We start from the raw sequence: 13376 nt of genomic DNA, 5'->3' as shown, positions 1-13376 counted from the left end.
GGGATGAGGGGTTTACGTTTTACGTGTAGGCGTCATGTTTATACAGATTGCGCTCACGGAAAGTCTGCAATTTCTCAGAAAAGTTCTCTGGAAAGTTGAGTTGTTGAAAGTTGAGAAAAGTGCCTTGAACCCACTACTATAAATTGTTTGTACGAAAAGACTTGGTGTAGGTGAATAAAAGTCACCAATTACGCATCTTCGTCAATTATTGTTTAAAGGAAGTGACAGCATTGAGCAACATTTTCTATTTATGACACAGTTTTGTAACATGGATCATATTTTTAAGCCTGTTGCATGTGGGAAGGGACCCTGCACCATCAGGTGTCTGCGTAATAGTGTCCGTAATAAGGGCATGTGTCTTACTGTCAGTACTACGGTAAAATTCCTAAATGTCCCAATGTCTTAGAAGTGAATTAGGTGGCAGGAAGCTGAACTCATAAAAAACACTTTAATAAGTTACATAGAGCGACTAATAATCCTTTAATGAAATGTAAAAAAAAAAATAATAATCCTGAAATGATATATCAAGATTTTTGAGCAAAACAGCTATGCTTCTGCTTTTTATAAACAGATGTAATATTATTTTTTGCGCAAAGAATATCAAATTGTGGTGTGTTGCAGTGAAATTTCCTAGTTTCCAGTGAATAACTAGTTCAGATTCCTTCAACACAGGCTCACAGGAAACACGTGCTTTTGGAGATATTTCTCTAACGATATTACGGATCTTACTGCATGTTCTGTGCCAGTTTTTAAAGGGAAATGTCCAGTGAGTACCAGTTAAACACTCGTCTAATATGTGACCATGTCCATGTTTTATTACGTTGGTACAGGCGTGTATTGCTGCACTTTTAATTTGCTTTAGTTATGTATTGTGGTAGTTCAGAACTCAAATGTCTAGGGAGTGTTTCATAAAAATCTATGCTCAGTCATATTGGAGATGAAAATACCCCCTACACCAAACTCAACTAATGCTGTCACTAACGATTATTTTTGTAATCGTGATTAACCGAGTGATCAGATTATTATATATATTTTTTAATAATAAAAATAGACATAAGTGAATAGCCTTTAACATTACTTTAAATAAATATGTAATAACAATGAAGCAATTATATTTTTTTTTCAAATAAAGTATCAAAAGCAATTAATCATATGGTTTTAATGAACAAACCTGTTAAAATACATAATGAATTATAAACAAGAGCTAACTAATACATTAACCTTTTTCCTAAAGAGCTACTGCGTTTTAAATTATGAGAGACACTTCTGGTTTGGGGAAGTCAGACTCAAAAAGACTGCAGGAAATCATTTCAGATCATAAGATTGCACTACAAATAATCCTCTCTGTCATTTTTATTGAATATGGGCTGTACATTTTCATTCATTTTCTATTTTCATAATTCAGGAGAATAATGTTATGTTTGGTTTATTAATGTGATGTGATAAAATAACCTTAATAAATCGAATGGCTCTTTTCAGCCCACTGCATTATATTCTTCCTGAGTATTTTCATGTTTCCTTTATATTCCATCTTAAGAAAATGAAAAAAGACAACATACAGTATCTTATGCATTTTTGGTCTGTTCTCCTTATTTAATTTACTGTATAAGCTGTGAATAATTCCCTGAAATTGAATTTTTGATTGTTTAAAGTGTAAATAGACTCCATACTCCCATAATTTGCGCAAAGCCTCATGTGGTGTAGGAAAAACGTGAATAATAAACCAAAACTAACACCAATAAGCACAGATGGAGTTTGAGATGCTCCATGCATGTAAATCATAACTGTTTGTGTGAAGCAGAATTTACTGTGAACAGAGCTGCTCTGTGAATCACGCATGTAATTTATTAAAGTAATAGTATAGTAAACCTGCATCTCACATATTTGTTTTTCAATTTCAAGTTTATTTGCATAGCGCTTTTTACAACACAAATTGTTACAAAGCAACTTTACAGAAAATTATGTTTCTACAGTATTTAGTAATAGCTTATAAGTGGTGACTGTCAGTTTGTGCACGTTTGACAGGATTTTTTGAAAAATTAATACAAGACGTAGTCAGCCAGATGATGAACATTATTAACAGCAATTATTATATGATGCAGTCACACTTGTAGCAATATTTGTTAGTGCTGTTTGTTGATTCAGGGTTAGCATCATCTGAGGTCCTCTGATGATTAGCATCATCTCTTCTTAGGTGTTCTGGATCCAGACTGGAGCTTGTGTAAATCCTAGTTACCACGGGATGAAGATCCCAGCAGAAACAGAGAAACAAATAGAGACATCATTAGCATAGCTGCTGATCCAACAAACTAAAATTAGTTTAACCCAAGCTAATGAATAAAAATGCACATTTGATCAGATGAAACTACATTCACAATTTAAGATACATTATCCGAATACTTGGCGAAAGAGATGTGTTTTTAATCTAGATTTAAACAGAGAGAGTGTGTCTGAACCCCGAACATTATCAGGAAGGCTATTCCAGAGTTTAGGAGCCAAATGAGAGAAAGCTCTACCTCCTTTAGTGGACTTTGCTATCCTAGAAACTACCAAAAGTCCAGCGTTTTGTGACCTTAGCGTGCGTGATGGGTTGTAGCGTGGTAGAAGGCTAGTTAGGTATGCAAGAGCTAAACCATTTAGGGCCTTATAGGTAAGTAATGAGACTTTGTAACTGATACGGAACTTAATAGGTAGCCAGTGCAGAGACTGTAAAGGACAACCACCTAGAAGTGCATTACAATACTCCAGTCTAGAGGTCATGAATGCATGAACTAGCTTTTCTGCATCAGAAACAGATAACATGTTTCGTAGCTTGGCAATGTTTCTAAGATGGAAGAATGCAGTTTTTGTAACATTGGAAATATGATTTTCAAAAGACAAGTTGCTGTCTAATATAACACCCAGATTTTTGACTGTAGAGGAAGTAACAGTACATCCGTCTAGTTGCAAATTGTAATCTACAAGATTCTGTGTAGAGTTATTTAATTAGTTTAATTAGTTTAGCAATGCAGTTTTGCAAACCCAATTCCAAAAAAGTTGGGACACTGTACAAATTGTGAATAAAGACAGAATGCAATGATGTGGAAGTTTTAAATTTCAATATTTGATTCAGAATACAACATAGATGACATATCAAATGTTTAAACTGAGAAAATGTATAATTTTAAGGGGAAAATAAGTTGATTTTAAATTTCATGGCATCAACGCATCTCAAAAAAGTTGGGACAAGGCCATGTTTCCCACTGTGTGTCATCCCCTCTTCTTTTTATAACAGTCTGCAAACGTCTGGGGACTGAGGAGACAAGTTGCTCAAGTTTAGGAATAGGAATGTTGTCCCATTCTTGTCTAATACAGGCTTCTAGTTGCTCAACTGTCTTAGGTCTTCTTTGTCTCATCTTCCTCTTTATGATGCACCAAATGTTTTCTATGGGTGAAAGATCTGGACTGCAGGCTGCCCATTTCAGTACCCGGATCCTTCTTCTACACAGCCATGATGTTGTAATTGATGCAGTATGTGGTCTGACATCGTCATGTTGGAAAATGCAAGATCTTCCCTGAAAGAGACGAGGTCTGGATGGGAGCATATGTTGTTCTAGAACTTGGATAAACCTTTCAGCATTGATGGTGCTCATCTTTCCAGATCACACACTCATGCAACCCCACACCATCAGAGATGCTTCTGAACTGAGCGCTGATAACAACTTGGGTTGTTCTTGTCCTCTTTAGTCTGGATGACATGGCTTCCCAGTTTTCCAAAAAGAACTTCAAATTTTGGTTCTTCTGACCACAGAACAGTTTTCCATTTTGCCAAAGTCCATTTTAAATTAACATTGGCCCAGAGAAAACTCTTTTTATACCAAATCGTGTTGCCAATTGACCTAATAAGTTGCAAATTGGTCCTCCAGCTGTTCCTTATATATACATTTAACATTTTCCAGCCTCTTATTGCTACCTGTCCCAACTTTTTTGGAATGTGCAGCTCTAATGAAATTCGCACCACATCCGGTATATTGGCTGTTACTCATCGTGGGCAAATTGCAATTAAGGATTTTTTTTTAAGGGGACATAACACATGCAGTTTCACCTAATCTCATGTTAATCTTGAGTACCTATGAAGTAGTACTGCATCCTTCATATCTCCAAAGAGTCTTTAGTTGTAACACATTTATAAAAGAGATATACAGCTTTACGATTCTCTCCGAAAACAGCCGAGCTCCTGGAGGCATGCCGTGGGTAGAGCTACATATCTGTTTACATAACGCTGAGTACTTTGGGAAGCTGAACAAGGTTTTCATTTCCTTACTACCAAATGCAAATTTGTTTGGAGACATTCTTCCCGAGCAAGTCCTGTGCAACGTTGGCAAATGAAACATGTGGATTGGCATGCTCTTGCACGTTCTTTGGTCGATGTGTGCACAGGGTTGCTCTTCTGAGAGAAATGCCCATATAAGGAGTTCCACCCTTCATGATGTCATAAAGAGCCACGCTTAAAAAATGTTTCTGATACATGTACGAAACCAGAGAGAGTTTATTTGGCACAGAAATGCCTGCCAGCTTGCATACATTATCAAACTAGCATACAGCTAACCATGTGACATACACCCAGGCCTGACCAACCTGTGGTGGGCCTGCCTCAGCAGGTGTTTTAAAACAAAATGTGTTTAAATTTCATCAATTAAAAGACAAATTAAACTTGTTTACTGTTTTTCATATTTATATTATTTGTAGAAAAACCTTAAACACAATTGTAAATAAGTATGTAAATTACTTAAGTAAAGTAAAAAAAAGAAAAAAAATTAGCATATTTTTGTGTTTTGCTTTGGTACCGAAATTGGTACAAAGAACCGTGCCTTTTAACTTGTATCAGTACCGAATACTGAAATTTTGGTACCATAACAACCCTACCCCCCCCCCCTCCACACACACACACACACCGTAAAATCAACTAGGCCAAAGAAAACCAAAGAATTTGTGGGACTTAAATTATTTTTCTGAAGAACAGCAGACTGTTTAACAAACAAGGGACTCAAAAGACTATCACTCAGAAGCAAAGACCAGGAGACTCTTGGGTATCGTCAGCAGGCTTCTTTATTGAGAATGCACTGTGCTGTGCTGCAGTCATTAAAACTCGAACTTAGGCAGTGATACATAGTAGTTTATATACATTTAGGAGGCAGTGTTTAGGAATGGAGACAAAGCACATGGGGTGACCTTAAACAAAAAATGTAAATAAAGTTTTCAGGTCTTAATACATTTAGCATGACTTTTCAAAGTCTAGGGCAGAGGCACCAAGAGTCATTACAGACAAAAAGTGAGAAATCAGACTCATTTGACTTACAATCAAGAGAATCAATCAAGACTTATGAATCAAGAGGAGAGCAGAGAGGAAATGGCAGAAACGTATTGATACTAACTTTGCTTGAGAGTCATTTGTCTGATGTCATCATATTTACCTTAAACACTAAATACAGTGTATTTCACCTTATTTTTTGATGTGATTGTCTTCAGGTTGTAGGATCAGGAGATTTAAGACAGATTCTTAAATTTGCAATCCCACCATATGAAGCTGAGCATGTGGTGCTAACATTGAAATGTATCAGTTTTCAAATCTCGCAGAATGTTAAAATAGTTTTCAAGTCATAACATAATAAAGTAGTGTAAAGATAAGGCTTTCTTAATCAAAACTCTAGTCCTGTAAACCATACTTTGTGTGAAGAATAAAAGTTGTCAGAGTTTTACGGCCCCTAGTGTTCAACAAGTGATTCATAGGTATATGTGCATTTTTTTTTTTTTAGTTTTGCAGAAATGTAGGAGGCACGTATTTCCAGTGAGCCTGGGCAGGAATTCTTCCTGTCACTGGCATCCTGTTTGAAGTCTGTAAGTGTAGTCTTTCTCTAGGGATCGTTGAGACCGATCCCTTCGGATGAGCACTCACTGTGTTTACACACGCTCTGCATGCATTGGAGCACAGGTCTGCAGTGGCATGCTCCTGTTTATTGAAGCCCACACATTCTTACTCCAAGCTCACTTAACCGTATCCTTAACTGTAACCGTGTGTGTGACACATCAGCCTTTGTGAAGGAGGAAGAACTCCTGGATTTCCTCGATCCGCCCGACCCCACCCACCTCTCGGAGACTCTCAGGATGACTGTGTGGCGTCGACCTGGAGGGCTGGAGAGTTTCATTCAACACCCACTGGGTGAAACTGAAAGGTTCGAATTATACAGAACCGAGGACTAACTTTGAAGTGTGACCTGTTTGCTCAGTAACTGACGTGCCAGTGCTTGTGCTAAAGGAAATGTCTCAGGACTGGATTTGTGAGGGTAACGTCTAAAATTACCACTGTAAATAAAACTGTCTTTTGTGCCTACCTAGTATTAATAAAATACGTTTGTCCTGTTTTCCAATAAAATTTCAAACATCCTTAAAAAACATATGTATCCCTAAATTTCCTGAAAATTTGACATTCAACTTTTAAGCAAAACTACCTGCATGTGATATTACAGATTTCTTACTTTTTTTTCACTTTACATTTGGTAAATATTTTCAAAAAATTTTAAAAACAAAGAATAAAAAATGTGCATTATTTTTAAAGATATTTTATATATGTAGCATTGCTATTTAACTACTACAGCTATAAAGGTCCCGTTAAATTGGATTAATGAGCCCAGTTTTTAAGATTGTAGTGTTTAGTTTATGTAACAGTCCTTGATAGCTCGACACAGCTGAGTCAGTATTTGTGGAAGACAGAGACTGTAAATTACATGAATATACAGCATGACAAAGTAATTATCTAAATGTTTAAAAATAATTACATTGTCTACCCAAATTAAATACATTGTATAAGCATAAAAAGACAAAGATACTCCTATTTAGTAATCTGCAGAGAACCTCAATGTTAGTTTATTTCATTAAGCACTAATCTAAACATTTAATTCTGCTAACATTTCAGAAAGGAATGCAGACTAACACTTGAGTAAGAAACTCCTCCCTTGCATGGGATCAGACACTTTACAGGTATATATGTAGAGTGAGTGTGTGTGTGTGTGTGTGTGTGTGTGTGTGTGTGCGCGCCTGGTATTCACTCTGTTATTAACCAATTGTTAACCTTGAAAATCTAAATCATCACACAGTTAAATGTGAGGTGTTATGTTTTATTATTTGTTTAACAATATATACAGTATCAGACATATATCAGACAATTTTGGTGTATTCATTGGGGAATGAATGACATTACATAGGATGGCAAACAGATATTTGCTCTATTTTTTAAGCAATTTTTGTTTTAATGTTTGAAATGAAAAAAGTTATTTGTTTAGGATAGTAAATGAGCAGTATGTAATTAATTCATTTGTTTAGTTTTAAAGAGGTTTTCTGATAATTATTGTGTAGTCCGGTCAATCAGATCTGTTTTTAAGCATATTTAGTTTGAATGCATCACCACTGTAAAGCTCCAGTTTCAGTGAGCTGTATGATCTTCTTTATGGCTGTAGCATGACATTTGTCCCACATGGCAAACAACACAGATCCACATCAAACAGTGATAACAGTAAGAACTGAAACCACGGCCATGTCTGGTCTTGTCAAGCTGGCCATGCTTATGTCAGCGATGTGTCGTCACATCCAAAGAAAGCATGACAGAGCATGACAGAAGTATTATTTGTGTATACTATTTTTCTATTGATAAATTACTGCTGAGTATTTTGTTATGACACATTTCACAGTACAGTATATGACAGCACCCATGTGACCACTTTGTGTACACATCAATCAGGAGACCATCAAAAGAACCGGGTTGGGAAGGTTACTTTGGAAATGTTAAAGGTTACAGATTAAAAGTTATTCTATTTAAAATGTAACAAGTAGTGTAACTATTTCAATTACTTTAAGTAATGTAACTGATTACATTTGATTACTTTTCTGAATTTCAAATAAATGTTTTCAAATGATAATAATTTTCCTAAATGTTAAGCAGACAGGGTTAAACTTACTGTAGTGCTCAACACCGATTACTCATTGTCAGGCTTTCAAAAGATTATAATAATTTAATTTAAAGCACAGCCACCACAAAATCAGACTTTAGCTCCTCTTTCTACTTTGAGACCATTTCAAGGATAAATACAGATTTAAAAGCTATAATAAAAATAAAAGAAAAATTAATAATCTGTTTTTGAAATCAAATCTTTGCATAACTATGACAGGAAACACAGGCGTCTAAAAGTCATTCTTAAAAGAAAAATAAAGCATTTAGATAAACCCAAATATCAAATGAACAGTTATAAATGCATTCTATTTTGTGTCCTAAACTACTTCATTTTATTTTATAGCAGTCAATGCAATTTGAGAAAAAAATCTATTAAATCTGTGTAAAAAATAAGATCCCTTTTGTAATCAGTAACATTTACATTAGTCAATGTAATTTAAGTACACATTTTTCTTAGTAACTGATTACAGTTACATGTACGTTGTAATAAAAATACATAATTCCCTTACATGTAACTAGTGACTCTCCAACACTGGTGAAGAATCATGTCTTCAAATATGAAGAAGTCTTCAAAGCAGCAGCAGTCCCTAACACAGCTATGGTTACTAATAGATAAATAAAGAAAAGCTCAGATTAGTAAAGCACACACTGCTTGTAATTGGGAGACACGGAAATCTGACACATTGAGAGTTGGTCCCGCCTCTGAGTATGTAAAATACACATGCTCACGGTGGAGAGTTTCTGTTCAGCAGTTGGCTGGAGGGAGTCCACGTTCACACCACGCGCAGAAGTTTGACTGACTGACAGACTAACAGAGCTACAGGACATCATGTCTGAGAAGAACACACGTAAAGAAGGGAAAAGTGGCGTTAAGAAAAAGGATAAGGATCCTGAGAGAACAAACAAGTCTGAAAACTCCCCGCAAGGTAAAGCGCTGCTCGGATGAGGTGTGGGAAATGTGTCCAGGTTTTGGCTGTTGTGAATGGATTGACAGCTCAACTATCAAGTAGCCTTCAATTGTTTCTGAACTCAGGTCTTTTAGAGCTGTGCTTTTAGATTACAGGTGTTGCAATCCACTGTGATTTTTGTGCGCATGTGACGCTGTAAAAGGAGAAAGTGCAGAAATGTTTGTAACCATTAACATGACCCACCGGTCTGGTGACTTAATAAAGAGGGTTTCTGTTTATCATACACGCTGCTTAACTTATAGATGATTTTATAATAGTTCAGTGGCGTTCAAAAAATGTAAGCATTATATGAATCTAAAAACAATTTGAGTGAAAGGTTGAATTGTAAAAACGTGATCTTAAATGTGAGAAGGTCTCAGTTTTTGGTCTTTTATAGTTTAATGACAGCAGCACTGGAGCTTCATGATCTACACCTGATGATCATGTTCACAGCATGATCTGAGATGTTCCAAAGAGACCAAAGCAAAAATAAATAAATATCAGGTGAAATTTTATTTTCTAATTTGAATTAGATTTGAATCAGATGCTGTCATTTTCGGACCCCGTTGTATGTAACTGAACACACACTCTTGGTTATTGATTATTCATGCTAAGTATTAAACTTATGTGTTATAAGAATTGAAGATCAGTGATTTTACCATTTAGAGATGTTCATTTTTCATTTATTTAATGGCAGTTGTGGCGCATGGCAGAAGGTCTGAGTGAATGGATTCTGTGAATGATCTCCTGGTGAAATATTAGGCAGAAAAACTCATTCACATTTCTCTGCACTGATTCGTTAATACGCTCATGTTGAAACACGCTCGTGCCAGCTTTAGATGAAACTCGCTTGTGTAAAATGAGTCCTGTTTGTTGAGTTTCAGCATGGTGGCTGTGTGTGTATGTGTGTATCTGTGTGCGTAAACATGCCAGGTATTACTGTATAATATTTAGACCTTCGAGTAAACTTAAAAATGTCTCAATGTCTCTCTGTTAGACATAAAATATCAAAGCAACTTTTATTTATTGTAAGAAATCTTTGCAATCTAAACATCTGATGTTAAGACAAAACAATAAAAGATCTAGTGTTTAAAATAAAGACACTTTTCTTTAGTTAGTAATCTTTTTGTGCTAGGACACCTGTGTGAGAACTGACTCACTTAATATCCAGCAATATCGTATATTAATATTAATATCACTAAATGGATTCCCCCCTTTAATTACAAATTAATTAAATTTTATTATTGCTAGGAAAAAGTAAGGAAAATAAGATCACTGGCTGATTTGTCTGTCTAAGCTCATATTAGATCATGGAATTCTTCTCTCGCTGTACTGGAATGCAGACCCTGATCCGACTCAATTTTGCGGCCTAAGAAAGAGTGTAGGAGTTTCCCCAAAGGCAACTGGTCCGTGACATAAAGAAACAGCTGGATGGGCAGCAGCCTTTACACAGAAACTGCGCAGACTCGAGGAAACGCAGATATCAGACACAAAGCTACTCAGTGTTATGTGTTCGTGATTTTACTATGGTAAAATATGACATGCATTTATACCGCACTCAATGGGGCATGTAGATGGATGGATGGAATCTGTGTGAGGAAACCCAAAAGGTGTCCCAGTAGAGATTCCTACAGGAAGCAGTTCTCTCTGTATTGCTGTCACCACTGTGCTACGCAGACGATTCTTGTTATTAAAACCTCCTTGTCAACAGGAACTGTTGTAAGATAAGGCAATAGCCTCTTGCAGAGGAGCAAGAATTTTTGAGCTGCATAGTGTATCTTTGGGAACTGGGGGTTTGGACTGTTTCAGAGTTTAGTGTTTCTGATGATTCACAATAAATTGAGCAGCTGTGACTGGTTTAAGCTGGCAAACAAACACCTTCCGGTTCAGTAGAAATCTGTGTTCTTTTGTTAGCTTTGCCAGCCCAAAATTCAAGAATAAATAGGTAGAATAAAGAGAGTGTATGCAGGAAGTTTGAGGGGCCGTTATTGTAATCATCCATAAATCATTCTCACTATAATCAACACAGCAACATTAATTTAGAGGGTGAATAATCAAAGAAAAAAACTCTCCAAAACACCTGAATAAAAAAAAAATGAACAGGTTTATGAAATGTGGTTTCTACATCTTTAGTTATCTGTATGTCTCTTTAGACTTTAATTATTACTGCAGTACTGCAATCATCCCTTGCTTGTTTGGGCTTATAGCTAACAGTATAATTAACCATCCAGATGGATGCTGCACACTGGTGGTGGATGATGAGATACCCTTGACAGTGTAAAAGCACTTTGAGTGCCTATATAATTAGAACAATAGGAATTATTGTTATTGTTAATTATTAACAGTGAGAAACGTTGTGCTATAACAGGAAGATGTTACAGTCATAGATATTGTCCAAGATATTACAAAAGGTAGTATCCTCACAATTATATTCATTCTTAGAGAAAAATGGTATCAATGAGGATTTCAAGTCAGGATTTAAACCATATTATAGTACTGAGACTGCTCTATTTAGAGTTACAAATGATCTGCTCTTATCATCTGATCGTGGTTGTATCTCTCTATTAGTTCTATTCGATCTTAACACTGCATTTTACACTATTGACCACAACATTCTCTTGAATAGACTAGAAAACTTTGTTGGCATTAATGGAAGTGAATTAGCATCTGACTGCCAACAATTCGTAGCAGTGAATAAAGAGGGATCATATCGATCACAAGTGCAGTATGAAGTACCTCAAGGCTCAGTACTAGGGCCGTTACTTTTCACACTTTACATGTTACCATTGGGAGATATCATCAGGAAACATTGTGTTAGCTTTCACTCTAATGCTGATGATACTCAGCTCTGTATTTCTTTGTGGCCCGGTGAAACACACCAATTTGAAAAACGAATGGAATGCATAGGCAAGATTAAAAAACTGGATGATGAGTCATTTACCTACTGCTAAATTCAGAAAAAAACAATCCTCATTCCAAAAAAGTTGGGACACTTTACAAATTGTGAGTAAAAAAGGAATGGAATAATTTACAAATCTCATAAACTTCTATTTTATTCACAATAGAATATAGATAACATATCAAATGTTGAAACTGAGACATTTTGAAATGTCATGCCAAATATTGGCTCATTTTGAATTTAATTCCAAAAAGTTGGGACAGGTAGCAATTAGAGGCCGGAAAAGTTAAATGTACATATAAGGAACAGCTGGAGGACAAATTTGCAACTTATAAGGTCAATTGGCAACATGATTGGGTATAAAAATAGCCTCTCAGAGTCTCTCAGAAGTCAAGATGGGCAGAGGATTTCCAATTCCCCCAATGCTGCAGTGAAAAATAGTGGAAAAATATCAGAGAGGAGTTTCTCAGAGAAAGATTGCAAAGAGTTTGAAGTAATCATCATCTACAGTGCATAATATCATCCAAAGATTCAGAGAATCTGGAACAATCTCTGTGCGTAAGGGTCAAGGCCGGAAAACCATACTGAAACCATACTGGATGCTGTGATCTTCAGCTCTTAGACAGCACTGCATCACATACAGGAATGATACTGTAATGGAAATCACAACATGGGCTCAGGGATACTTCCAGAAAACACTGTCGGTGAACACAATCCACCGTGCCCTCCGCCGTTGCCGGCTAAAACTCTATAGGTTAAAAAATAAGCCATTTAAACATGATCCAGAAGTGCAGGTGTTTTCTCTGGGCCAAGGTTCATTTGAAATGGACTTTGGCAAAGTGGAAAACTGTTCTGTGGTCAGAAGAACCAAAATTTGAAGTTCTTTTTGGAAAACTGGGACGACGTCGTTTCTTTCAGGGAAGACCTTGCATTTTCCAACAAGACAATGCCAGACCACATACTGCATCAATTACAACATCATGGCTGTGTAGAAGAAGGATCCATATACTGAAATGACCAACCTGCAGTCCAAATATTTCACCCATAGAAAACATTTGGTGCATCATAAAGAGGAAGATGAGACAAAGAAGACCTAAGACAGTTGAGCAACTAGAAGCCTGTATTAGACAAGAATGGGACAACATTCCTCTTCCTAAACTTGAGCAACTTGTGTCCTCAGTCCCAGACGTTTGCAGACTGTTATAAAAAAGAAGATGCCACACAGTGCTAAACATGGCCTTGTCCCAACTTTCTTTAGATGTGTTGATGCCATGACATTTAAAATCAACTTATTTTTCCCTAAAAAAAATACTTTTTTTTTCAGTTTAGACATTTGATATGTCATCTATGTTGTATTCTGAATCAAATATTGAAATTTAAAACTTCCACATCATTGCATTTTGTCTTTATTCACAATTTGTACAGTGTCCCGACTTTTCTGGAATCGGGTTTGTATATGCAAACCACTGCTAGGAAAACATGAATCTGTGTAATTGGTCTTGATTGATTAAAACCTTACAGTTTAGAGCTGTGTTTGTATGACATC

At 36.1% G+C, this 13376-nt stretch overlaps 1 protein-coding gene across 7 annotated transcripts in view; it reads left to right on the top strand.

Moving 5' to 3' along the window:
- The window catches only part of nrg1 (neuregulin 1), a 101553-nt gene that overhangs the window by 48558 nt on the left and 39619 nt on the right, over positions 1 to 13376 (top strand). For 2 of the 7 annotated variants that reach the window (XM_026273087.1, XM_026273088.1), the window contains exon 1: positions 8724 to 8910. The exons of the other annotated variants lie outside the window; for them this stretch is intronic. In XM_026273087.1, coding sequence (XP_026128872.1) covers positions 8814 to 8910 — 97 coding nt within the window. In that variant the 5' untranslated portion in view covers positions 8724 to 8813. Of the gene's footprint in view, positions 1 to 8723; positions 8911 to 13376 lie in introns of those variants that run through there. 7 annotated transcript variants of the gene reach the window in all.

This window comes from Carassius auratus, chromosome 10 (assembly GCF_003368295.1).
Source record: "Carassius auratus strain Wakin chromosome 10, ASM336829v1, whole genome shotgun sequence".
NCBI classification, from domain to species: Eukaryota; Metazoa; Chordata; class Actinopteri; order Cypriniformes; family Cyprinidae; genus Carassius; species Carassius auratus.
The sequence above is the reverse complement of the archived record's forward strand: the minus strand, read 5'-3'. Positions and strand labels throughout refer to the sequence as shown.